The 13,402-nt window shown below is 38.9% G+C and overlaps 1 protein-coding gene across 1 annotated transcript in view; it reads right to left on the bottom strand.

Moving 5' to 3' along the window:
• The window catches only part of LOC104070104 (retinal dehydrogenase 2), a gene marked incomplete at its 3' end in the record, with an annotated part of 45,233 nt that overhangs the window by 14,185 nt on the left and 17,646 nt on the right, over positions 1-13,402 (bottom strand). The window contains exons 2-4 of the mRNA XM_009578757.1: positions 6,345-6,449; positions 6,008-6,148; positions 4,286-4,415 (exon numbers count right to left, since the gene is read on the bottom strand). Of these exons, the coding sequence (XP_009577052.1) occupies positions 4,286-4,415; positions 6,008-6,148; positions 6,345-6,449 (376 nt within the window). The remainder of the gene's footprint in view (positions 1-4,285; positions 4,416-6,007; positions 6,149-6,344; positions 6,450-13,402) is intronic.

Raw genomic sequence — 13,402 nt, 5'->3', positions numbered from 1 at the left:
TTTTTCAGTGAGGCTACAGCTGAGGGAAGGGCTATGCTAAAGGCATGAGCTGAATGTGGCCCTTGGCCTGTAGTGCTTGGTCATCTAGAAAAACTTGGGTCTCTTTACTTAGAAAAATCATTTCAACTAAGTATGTGATAATGATGAGAAGGTTACCTAGGCTCAATCATAGGAGATGATTTACCAGGATAGGAAATGGTCAGACGGAGGAAGGAAGTAAAAGGAGAGGTTACAGTGCTTTTGCTCCCATTGTCACTGTCCAAGGCAGGGTATGTGCTTTCCTTCACATGGTGTGAGAGCATGCGGGCAGCTATAGCCTCTACCCCATTCAGTCCGGAGCTGCAGCCAGCCTTGTTCAATATCGGGTACAGACTGATACACAATGGAGAGTACATTTTGCGAACCTGCTGCAATGTCCTGTACTATACATCTGGTAACAATAAATGGGTTAATCCATAAAGCTGCTTGGGTTTAAGTAAAGACTTCAACTTGAATTTGATTAGAAATAACTTATTTTCAGATCTGCTTATTTCTGTACATCTACTTTACAGGATTTGCTCAGTAGAAACCTGAGCTAGAGTAGCTAATACATCAGCTGGGGGCCAGATATGGAATAATTATGAGAAAGGCAACAATAGTCTGCAACCAAGACAAGGGACAGAACAGAGGAAATAGAGAGAGGGAGAGAGAGAAAAGAGATTCACATCAGGAAAAGGAGGAAGAAGATAGCTGATCAGTCAGTTTGCTCTGAATTGACAAAATGTCATTGCACCGTTTTGATCTTTAGATGCTTAACAACTTCCCAGTGGAGATGAGAATGTTTCACAAATTGAGATGATCAGTTTGATTTTCTAGGTTATCATTCAGAGATGCCAGCAGTGGTTCGCAGACCACAGGAAGAATCATCAGACCAGACAGAAGTAAAGTAGAAGTCAAAATACAGAGAAGTATATACAGGCAAAACTAAGTGCTCAAGAGGCACAGAGGAGTCAGCTAAAAATACCAGCTTGTACTTGGTAGTACTGTGAGAGGTGGATTCTCAGCCAGAAGGATGGTGACAACGTAACAGTAACACAGTTATGTTAGCACTGTCTGACTTTAGATTGGCACTGCATAATCATTGCCACATGTCTGCGTGCTTCATAACATAAAGTTATAGATAACCTGAACCTGCTTGCCAAGTCAGACAAATGGTGGTTAATTCTGCCGAATGTAGGCAGAACGTTCTTTCCGCAGAGCAATACCTCCCATACAGAGTTGCTTGCCCTGCTTTCTTCCACTAGACTCTAGACAGCTGCCCTTTTTGACACCTATTTCCAAAGTTCATCATCCACAGACTTACTGTTAAGATGGGATTTTTGAGGTTGCTTTCTAACAACATCTTTGTGAACATATGTGACTTGAAGTTATTCAGAAGCTTCAGATGCCTCTGGACAGGCCAAAGAGGTATCGAAGAGCCACCTTGTCCATAACGTAAAATAAGCCGTTACCGTGGCAAAATAACTCAAGATTGATGAAATGAAATCAGTTTTTCTGAACAGTGAGCATAGGAAGCTCCCCTGTGCTCAGAAATTAAACAGGAGACTTTTAAAACATTTTAGAGTTTTAAGATTAGTTTATATAAATCATGCTAATGACACTTATTCTAAGATGCTATTGCTGATGATTGTTACTCTTATCCTTCTACTAGCTGGCAGCCAGAAGAACATTGCCTGAGGGGGATCTGACAGTCTGATCCCACATCCAATCTAAAAATTTGTCTTAAAAGTTTTTTTTAATATTCTCAGCTGATGTAAACTGGCATTCTTCAGTCCTCACTGATTAATAGAGCCAGATCAATTTGCAGCTGCTTAGCACCTGGCCCAAAGATTTTTATTTTTTAATCAGAAAGAAAGTCACGTTTATCCAGGGATCTCGCTTTGGGACAGCAACACCTGCCATAGATGTATTTGCCCAGATTTCCATCAGGAGTCTCCATCCCAGATATTTTATTTGCATAACAATCACAATATAGTCACGTGCCTTATATAGCAGGACACATCAAACAAGTGGATGAGGAGAGCCAAGTTGGTTCTTTAAGCTGTATCATATCATACATTGATTTAAAGATACATTTTTGCTTGCATTCAGTTTATTAGTTTAACAGTTTCTAGTCTAGCCTCATTCTGTTTTAATTTAAATCATCAAGGCTTTATGCATGGAAGCAAGCAAAGGGCTGTCTGAAGGTTTTAGCAGCTCTGGGACCAAAAGGAATGTGACTGTAAAACACACTGTTCTTCTACTTGTCTATCACTTGCCTATTTTTATTTTAGAGGAAAAGAAAACCTCCACAGAAACAGGTGAAAGATTGGGAGGTTTCAGATTTATTAGCACACTGAACAGAAGGAGAAGGAGATTTAATAGGGTTTTTATTTTGGTTTTGTTATCTTGTTTGGTTTCCTTTGATGACCTGATGGTAAGTGAATGTAAAGAGCACCATTGTTTAACACTGGTCTTGCTCTGAAATAGCTTTATGAGAATGACAAATTTATGGTGTGAAACTAGAGGAATACAGAGGAGTGTTAAACCAAGAGGAAGGACTAATTGATACCCTGAAAATCTGTGAATGGTCTTAAGATTCTACTCTACTGATAACTGTGTTTGTTAGCACTGAAGTTTGCATTTAGGAAGGCCTGCTGAAAATGTGCCGCCTTCTCCCCCAGCGTAGCCCACCTCACTGAAAAAATCAGGGTTTTCATCTGATACCCTACTTGAGGACAAGAATAAGCAGAGAATATTTATTCTCCTTAACCTGGCAAAGCCTTTTGGTGACTTTCTATATACCTACGGGGCTAACGAGTGAGAAGGAGGCATTCACTGACCAGGAAGAAAGGGATTAGGGAACAGGAAATTTGCTGAATATATGAATTTATGGTGTGCTCTGCACTTTTGCATGTTTAAATGTGAAGTGCAAGCAGCAAAACCAGGATTTATGAATCTCTGTCTAAATGACTGTGGAAATCTTAAAGAGTCCTTACAGGAGAGTCTACACCTGAAATATTGTCATTTATTTGGTGAAAATATACTAGTGATGGTAAATATCAGTCAGCATACACTGCAATTTTAATAAGCTGAAACACCATGATGAGTAATGCTGCAATAAGAGTTACACGATCCATTTTCCTCCTGAAAATTTTGGGGCCACATTTTCAATTTATCTGCTTGCCTAACTTTGATAGTTTTGTGCTTTGCTGTACAGAGGCAAGCTAGTGTACTGCAGATATTGTGTTACATAGTGTAATTTTATGGAAATAGATGGGCAACAGCAAAATTCGTTTACTTCTGAGTGTGCCTTCCTGGTCTCCTTCAATAAAGTGTAATAAACATGCATGTGCACCACGAAATCAAAAAGAATCCATAGAATAAATGTTTTTACTGTTTTTCCAAAGATTTATTTTATGCAGGTAAAAGATGAGTACATTTATCTTAATGACTGAACCTGCATAAAATCATTCTTTGCTATCATGTGCCATTTTGCATAATTATAGCAGTTGGTACATCTAGCCCAGACTGCATATGAATATGTTCGCAACAGAAAATGCTGCCTGTATTTGTTAAACAGCTGGGAGGGAGGGGCAGGAGGAAGAGATTTGTTAAATAAAAATAATGGTAAGGATTTTTTCTTTTCATATCTCTTTAGCAAAAAATAAGAGCAGAATAACTTAATTTCCTAGCACTCATAAAGATTTATCTCACACATACCATATAAAACTCATCCCACTGAATAATTTGAAAAAGCATATATAACAAAATTTATCAGATACATATGTACAGTTCTCTATAGTAACATTACAAACTCTCTCAAAGTATAAATGAATTTGGATCCAGTGTTAGTCCCAAGTAAAATGATTTGCATAGGCAGTAAAAAGACATATATACGTAAGCATACCATGTCTTAAACAGGCAGCTAACACTATTTTCATGTGTTCCAAGGTATTTGTCAGGCTTATACCACATACATTTTTATAAGTGTAACAATATTTAAATGTAGGTATTGAGCTATCTGCTGCTCAGATGGACACATGCAAAAGAAACAAAACACTCTTTGGGATGTGCATGTAGGGCAGAACAACAGCAGGTCATCTAGTCCAGCCCTTGCTGACTTTTAAACATCTGCTTCAGCAACATACTACACACTGTAAGACCAAAACAACGTTCTCTTCTACCTTTCATGAAGCTGTAATCTATTAAGCCATTTGGCCATGAGAAGGTTTAGGTGCGTACCTTGTGCTTTAATCCGCCTTACCTACAGGAATGGTCATTCCATGGATTTTGTCTGCCCAACCAGCATAATACCTCAGGGTTTTTATGACTCCCTGAAGATCTACATAGAAAGCTTGCAAGAAAGGTTTGCCACTGTTCAGTGATTCCATAGTCTAGAGGACAAGAAGAAGTTAAGAAATATAAGCAGAGGAGCATTTTTAGACTATTGTACTTAAGTATTCACTGTCTTAACAGCTCTTCAATCATGACAGATTTTAATGAGGACCAACCATGCCTTGGCATAGTCTTAACCCACAAGGTTCAGAATAACTATCTGAGCCCCTTTGTTACTTCTTTTTACAAATGTGAACAAAAAGCATTTTTCTTAAAAAAAAAATCTGGTTCCTTCTAGAGAATTCTGGAATTACTATGATTTTAAGAATGTGTGCGTTCGTGTGTGTTTATGTGTGTATCTGTCTTGTGAGTTTGTGCGTGTATCCACATGCATGTACATGTGCCTGTGTGTATTTTGGACCCAACAGCCACTGTGTTTGGTCCAGATACATAAATGCTAAATTGCTTTAATCAGGAGCCAAAATAAAAATGCCTGTCAAACTAGGTTCTGTTATGTTAATGATAACAGCTGAGGAGGGGCTCCTTGTAACCCCATATTAATGATCTGAATCCATAAAGAGAAGAATGGACATATCCCTCTTTATATAATTGATGTGAATATAAAAATTTCTCTATATGGCTGCCAAGACTCCTGCTGAGGTCTGAGATATCTATACTGTACAGCCAGTTTATTTATTGCCATCAAATAAACAAACTCTCCTCTAGGGAAGCTCATAAATTAACAAGCTAATGTCCTTATTTTTAAGTTAATATTCCTAGTTTTAAAAGTATCTTATAAGCTATCCTCTTAGGGGTTCCTAAGATCATTTAGCAAAAAGAATCCAATAAAATATCCTAAGATGTTCAGTAGCTTAACTCATTCTCAACAGCTGTCTAATAGAAATCGTTAAGAATGGGCAAAGTATGCCCATGTGTAACACGCCAACCATCAAATGAGTTTCTATAGAGAAGAATGGAGGCCTAATTCTGCACTGACTTATATCCCCAAGAGCAATTAATGGCATTGCCTGCAGTGCAATTCAGTAAAGAACTTGGCTCTAGAAATACAAATCAAATGACAGGCAGAGTAAACTTGATTTGCTGTGCACTTCCTTCTCCCTGTGGCGATTTTACAGTATACACTGGTGGTAAGATGATTTAAGTGTTGACAAAGCTGGAATTAAGATGTTCACCAGCTTAGTTCAAAGCACTTGACATGCGGAAAACAACATTAACAATGCCACCATTTAGATGGCTTCATACGTGAGCGAAATAGTGCAATACCCAGAATTCATGTTACCAGTTGAGTGTCAGTAAGCATTTCACCTGCCATTTCATTAATATCTGCACAAACGACTTCACTCAGTCTTCCATTTTTTATTTTAGAAAAGTTACAAGCGCGTATAAGGCATACACATGTGTGCACACCCATTCATTTGTCTGATCTCCAATTTAAAGCTCATTTGAGTCAACTGGAAGACTTGTCAACTTTTATGAGCTTTGGATTAGGTCTTAAGTAGACAGCCATCTTAGCCATCAAGCTGAGTATCGTTTTCAAATATAATTCATATTAACACATTTATGAACTAATTTGCTCTCAGAATGTAAAACTGACAGGTGATTTGACTGTTGATTTTCATGTGCCACTTACAGCAAGAATTGCCCTGTCTCTTTCGACCAAGTCTGCTAGCTTATCCAAAAGATGGCCTCTTTCCGATGCATCCATTCTCCTCCAAACTGAACCTAGAGAAAAAGCAAGGCGAGCTGCCCTCACTGCTTTGTCCGTATCAACCTGTCAGGAAAGAAGAAGAAAACCAAAGGCACTGAGGTAAATAACATTACCAGGCTTATGAAATTTGCTGTTGTACAGCCTTAGTCACACGATGGGTTTTGGAACTGTGATAAATATAAGAACTGTCCAACAGTGCTATTCTAGACCTGTTGCTTTGATCTATTTATACATTCTACCCATTCACAGGATGCATTACCTTGTCAGCTTCCTGGATCTCACAGATCTGCTCTCCTGTTGCTGGATTATATACTGGGAATATTCTCCCACTTTCAGAATTTTGCCACTCATTGTTGATGAAAATCTAGAAGAGGAAGAAAAGTCATCAGTCCTTCTGCATGAACAAACAGTAATGTATGTAACAACAAACTCCTGGGAGAGGCTGCAGATTCTAATACGAAAGAGTTGAAACTTATTTATGCCTGTGAAAATCACAGTTTTCAAGAGTTCAGGCTAAGGGTCAGCCCCTGATGTCTTTCTGTATTTTGTGACAGTGTTACTATAGAAGCAACATCAAACTCTAAATAAGTTGGTTGACATTCAAATTTGGTTCAAAAACTGTAACAAATAAACTAAAAAAAGAAATACCTGCATCAGAGAAAAAGCCTTGAAACTGCTGGAGACAAGGCAAGGATTTGGAGTAATCATTCAATTCAGTAAGTAAATATTTGGTCACTGATACAACCCAGTCAAGGCTGAATAATCTCAAACATTACAGTTCTTCAATACACAGTCAGTTGGTTATGGCTACAGTGATGGCTTGCAGCACAAAATTAACTTGCTTATCTGCTTGGAACAATGGAAATTGTTAAATTCTCTCAGTGTTGACATAATTTTAATTGTCATGGGCAAACCAAATTTGAATTTTAATGGTGCTGACAATAGCTGTCTTGAGAGAGGTAATGACAAATGAGCTTATTTAAAGTAGATTTTTACTGGTAGCTGCATACATGCCAGTTATTTTCTACTAAATGACTTTCAAGAACAGGATGCAATTATTTATTAGCAAATATGAAATAAGTCACTCTAGGAAAATGGCTGAGTGAAAGGTTTTCCAGGTATTCAGACTCTTCCTGTCCTTGACATCTTTCTAAGAATGGAAGTGCTCAAAAAGTCCAGGCACCATATGGGTTCCTTGGAATTCAGGTATCAATGTTCTTTCATTGTATTCCATGAAATACAACTTTAAATGTGTAAGGGGAGGTTCTGGCCTCATTGAAATCAATCGGAATTTTACCACTGACTTCATTGGAGGCAGGAGTTCACCCCTAGATAGAAGGAATGTTTATCACCCTTTCTTGCATGAGGGGTCAAGTTGTGTTTATAAAGACAGGAACCTTTCTCTGGTTAAAGCAAAGCAAAGCCCCATACCCCATACAGATCCTACGACTGTGGATGAGTAAAAAGCCAAGGGACCCTTTCAAAGATTCAGGAGTCTCAGTTCCAATCAGAGATAGTCAGGTGGTAGAAACTGGCCTATTGTTTTAGATCATGGCTACGGAACAGGAATGAATGATACATTAAGTATTGGTCCAGTTTCCTCACAGAACCACCACAGATGCTGGGACAAAAACCTGTCCCACTAATTATTAAGACTAAACATCACAAACGACTTGTCCAGAGTAGTACTTTGCCACCTCTTTAATCTTGCACTTTCTGCTGTCTTACTACCATGCAGTAAAGAAGCTGTTAGCTTTGTACTGGTACATGGCTCAGGTCAGCCAGATATGCTCAGGGAGACGATGAAAGACAGTTCACATGTAAGGACTGTGCTTGAATGGTGTCAGGTTGTTGGTTCCTTTTTTGTTTGTTTTCTTCATAGCAAAGTTTGATGTGGCAAAACCAGGACAAAAGACTTACATGTTTTTCATGTGGAAATAAATGGAATGTAATACCGGTCCTTTCTAGTCAAAGAATAGTATGATATGATTACAGATCAGCTGCTGATTTTTTAAGCTAGGAATAGTACAATGAGGATAGCCGCACCAGCCTGCCAACTGAATAGTTTAAAACTTACTCTAACTGAAGTGTTTACAACTTGTCTGATGGCAAAAAAAGCATCAGCATCAAAATGTTGGGTGTTTTAAGGGAAGAGGATCACCAAAGCTTTAACACATCTGTAAGGAAGGAAGGAAACAAGTAGAGAGCTAGTCATAAATTGATGAGAAGAAACTGAGCTGGGAAAAAACCCAACACTATTCTAGCAAAAAAAGCAGCCAAGAGAAAATATAGTCAGAAAGCTCAAGATGAACAGTTGCAACACCGAAGGGTATAAAGTGTCCATAAAAGAAAAGAACATTGTGAGGACACTGATGTGTCTCTGCATTTTGAAGAAAGTAAAGAAGTTGCACACTCAAATTTGCACATGAAGGCTAAGATGCGTCTGTAGAGTTTTCTGTTACCAGACATGAGCTTGCTCAACCTATTCTCCAAGCCAAATGGAAGCCATGTAGCTGTGTTCTTCTCAGCAGGGCTTATTAGCTCAGGCTCAGTGCCACACTAACTGCAGTGGCATAGCTTCTGGTTCAGAGCTGACTCACGTCTGGCTGACTCAGGACATGGGCAGAAGGAACCTGTGCATACCTGGAAGAGACCCTAGTGATACAACAACTGTGCCCAGAAACCAACACTTACGTGTGCTTTTGCTTTTATGGATGTGTTTTTTCTGTTGTGTTTCCTCATCTTCCCTGTGCGTCTAGCCTTAGCCACTTTGTGGTGTGCCCTTCCATCCATTTCAGAGTCCGTCCTTTCCTTACTTTCCCCCCCTTTTTGTTTTGGTTTTCAGAAGTAGCTGAACCCAGGACCTACCACACCATTACCCAATCACTTTCTTTGCACGCTATATTTATCTTGAACCTGTTCATGTCCTTGGACTGTAAGCTCCTCAGACCATGGGTGGTGTCTTTCTGCTCAGTGATTACACTGCTTTGCAAACCAAAGTATTGGCCCATTACGACATTTTGGAGCTAACCCAGCCAAAATGAGATAATGAAAGAATCACCAGTATCATCTCTAGTGACTAACACCATAAGACAAAATCCTCTGGTGTATCATTGTCACTTTTTAGACTGTAAGTGAAACAAAGAAACTCCGAGATCTGTGACCTGTGTGGAAGAAGGATTTTACTGTCATCCTTTCCATTGAGTTCGGTGGAGTTAACTCCATGCCCAGAGTGTGTGGGGGTGTGCTGAGGTGGGAGGGGAAGGCAGAAAAGCTTGCAGCTTCAGGAACAGATGGCCAAAGGAGATGTAAGGATGTTTGTTTAAGGTTACAGTATATACAAAAACACATAGGTTCCTCGTGTGATCTGTCTTGAAAGAATAAAAGAGTTAGGTTGAGTATAAGAACCTGAGAAGTGGAGGCAACTACAATTCAGTACTCTTCCCTTATAGAAGTGGTCTGTTCTTTTTTAAAAACATTAAAAGATGTTAACTACATTCTGCTGGGATGAACACCTATCATCAGGTTTGCTAGTACACAGGACATGTGTTTGTTCTTAAAATACATTTCACCACAGGAATAAGAAATAGTGCCCTGGAATTACAAAAGTGTTGCAATTCAAGTTGACTGGAACTATAAGGTGTATTATTTTATTGGCTGCTCCATTTATCCCACAGGTTTAGAAAAAGAACGGTAATAGCAAATATTGCAGATAGGACATGGGAAGGATCTATTTGGCATAAAGTTAGAGTTGAAGGCAAGAGAAATTGCTACTGTTAATGGTTAATGTTAGTTTCTTCCTGTTCCACTTTCTATAAACAAGGTATTGCCTATACAAGCTCATTACTGTAAACTGAGCACATTTAAATTGGCAGTAAAATCAGAGTATTTACTCTAGTGCACAAATAAAGTACCTAGTCCCATGTTTTGGAACAGTTTCAAGTCTTGAAATGCAGCAGCTGGCGGCTTTACAAGCAAAACCTTACACTTAAATAATTCACTTTTGAAAGTTTTAGGTGTTCTGTGTCAGGTAGTACCATTCAGCAGATATTCCTACCACCAAGACGCAGATTCTTTTGCAATAAATTTGCATTCACAGGGGCTTTTATAACTCTTCCAGCACTACTGACTCCAATGGCTGTTGATTAAACGTATATATCCTGTACATTTAATCTGACTTTCATTATGGCCACTTCGTAAAAATGCCATGAAATGGACAAGCGATGACACATTGCAAGAACAAGGAATCCCTGCAAAGCCTCAAACTGGGTTTTTTTCTGCCTTATTTATAGTGACCATGGTAAAGGCTAACTCTAAATCAGGGAGAATATTTGACAGCAAATGTTCCTATCTATGGATTATATATAACCCATCCTAAACACCAGATGAAAAAGGGGTAACCCTAGAAAAAAGAAGGGCTTGCTTCCATGTAAATCATGCTACAAATTGGACAACACCCAGTGAGTTCATTGTTCAACCTCAATTGTGAAGGCTATTCACATTTACTATTCCCCTGGAATCAATGTTAATTAAGGCTGACTGGGGCTATAAATCAGCCTTTGGTTTTTACAACTTAATTCAGCATTAAGCATATATATGTAAATAAAAGGTAACTGATTAACCACTTGAGTTTTCCAGGAGTTACTGAGGTAATTTGTTTTTGTTTGAGTCCTAGTGTTACCTTTTGTGATTTGCAGTAAGGAAAGGAAAAAGTATATAGTATGTCATGTATTTGCTATGCGGTATTGTGAGTAGTTAAATAATCTAGCCTGTTGGGTGCTATCAACAAAACTGTGCCAAAATAGAAAGGGAGGAAGGGAACACTTGAAAAATTTTGGAACACATGAACATTTAGTTTGCCACCTACTCTCAGTAGAGCCAGTAACTGCAGTAATGTCAGAGCAGGAAGAGAAAAGGTAAACCTTCCTGTTTTCCGTAGGTGTCCCTGTCAGTACAGCGATTTGGCCAAGAACAAACCCAATTGGCAAAACAGACAATGCCTCTTTTAAGTGAGGAATGTGGCTGCAATTGGTGTACAGTGGTCCAAGGAGGAAACGAAATACTATTTGTTCACCAGCAATGCTGCCTAAGGCAACATGCAGAACAGGGCAGCAGCTGAGGTCACGGGTGGGTGAGGTGTGTATGTGTGTGGGATGGGGAAGTTTCAAACAGGCCTTACAGTGTAATAGATGCGGTTGGAAGCTCCCGGTTGCCTCTGTGAACGTGCCCTTGGAGCGTCGTCATTCTCATGAGATCTCATCATAAAGGTCTTTTGATAATTTCTGTTCCTTTCCAAATGAAAGATGGAGAGGACATGGCATTTTCCTAAAAGAAGAGGCACATCCCTCCTCGTGCTGACAATAACATCTTACTCACACACATGTTTTCATAGACCTTTTGATAGAACTTTGCAAGATAATGGTCCCACCATCTAATTGCTAGGTTCAAATTCTGCCCATGGTTAATTACATACAGCCACTGCTGACAGATTCCTTAGGACTAATCAAGGAAGCAATCTCACCCATCCTACAGGGCACATGACTGTTCAGAGCCTTTGAGATACCATATAATACAAAAAAGTATACAAAGAAAAATTCAAAGTTATCATGTAAAAATTCAACTTACTTTGAGATTCTGCTGACATGTAGTTGGAAGGAAATTATATATTGCATTTTGCATAAGACCTGCATTTCAAAAGCATTATGCACTGAGTTCAATAGCATTTTTGGATGCTCATCAGTGTTGAAATCAAGCCAAGAGTAAATGTTTTTAGCATAAAGCAAAGCAAATCAAGCTTTGCAAATAAACAACTACAATATCTTGTTTAAGTAGCCATCTGTCCCAGTTGGCTTACTAATAATTAGCAACTTAATGCTCATTTCAATCCATGCAGGTAATTGGAGTGATAAGTATTCAAAGAGAAAGGGATGTGTACAAAACCAGGCTGAACAATCTAATCTGCAATGCAGTAGTAGCAAAATTTAGAGCAGGGAGAAAATAGATAGGATTTTTTGTTTTCATTACTATTTACCACTGAGGAAGTACAAAACAACTATCTCTGTGGGTGTATGTATAAATATAATTAATTAAAATGCAGCACAGAACTAAAATCTCCTTTGCGGCTCTTAGTTGAATGAGATTTGGTTTTGTGGCACTACAGAGCCCCTCTCATGTTCACCCAGGGGCTAGCCCTGGATTTGGAAAATGGAACTGATTTTTAAATTCACTGGGGATTCCTGCACGCTCACTATGTCTCTTTTTTTGTATTGTCTTCTCTGAAAACATACAGAAAAGAAGTAATTTGGGCTTCTTTAATTCATAAGCGTAATCAACACAGGTGGCAACAATGTAACTTTTCATTTCCTTTCTTGAAAATGTTCTCAAATGATGTGCGAGTGGAATGATGATCTACATTCTTAATTCGATATTGCTTAGTGATGATGTCATCAGACATTTTCTTCAGGATCCCCAGCTGTATAAGTAAGAACTTCAGCCAGTGCACAGACAGTGGCCTAGCATTCAGCTCTTTGGAGGTGGAATTATTTTCCCATGGATTTAATAAACAATGTTTTTGTGCTGTAGCAGCTTCAGAAATGTTTTTTGGTACAGGAAGAGGATTTTAACATCCAAATAATAATGGCTTCCCACAGGAGATACGGTTCTGGATGAATGGAGGAAGGAATGGGAATTTCCTAACTCAATTGATTTAGTAGCTGGTTATAGTTTCATTCCATCAAAGATCTTTTTTTCATATGTGACTTTCTCCTTAGAGAGCTTTTGACGTTAAATCTGCAAGGATGGGGGAGGGGGCATCAGATGCCAAAGTACTTTATAAAAGAATCACAGCTGTTCAGCCCTCAGCATCTTCTCATAGCTGGAGGCATTAAGAAATACATAATGGCACTTTTTTTTCTGGTGGGGGGGACATACAACAATTTTAGAGGCATGCAAAAAATCCAGCAGCAGCATTTCCCTTGGTAAATACTGCATAACATCACAGATACTGGGCACCTGTGCCTCAGTCTGGTCAGGAAATTTCATATCCTTTCCCATCTCGGCAACTTCATTTCCTCTCCTTTGGAAACATTTCAAGAGTCCTAACGATTAGTACAATTGTAAGGGAATGAAGTAGAAGGCATTGCCAATCGAGGTACAGCTTGTTTATTTTCTCAAGCTTTGTTTTCTTTCACTTTTATGGCTGTCTTGATATAACAAATCTCTCACATTCTAGCCAGAGCATGTTGCAGGGCACTCCTGGGAGTGACTGGAAGCCAACAGCTGGCTACAGAATCGGCGAAAACCTGGTTTATAAGTAGG

This window comes from Fulmarus glacialis, unplaced genomic scaffold, assembly GCF_000690835.1.
Source record: "Fulmarus glacialis isolate BGI_N327 unplaced genomic scaffold, ASM69083v1 scaffold10605, whole genome shotgun sequence".
NCBI classification, from domain to species: Eukaryota; Metazoa; Chordata; class Aves; order Procellariiformes; family Procellariidae; genus Fulmarus; species Fulmarus glacialis.
Note: the sequence above shows the minus strand (reverse complement) of the source record. Positions and strands in the feature narration are given on the sequence as shown.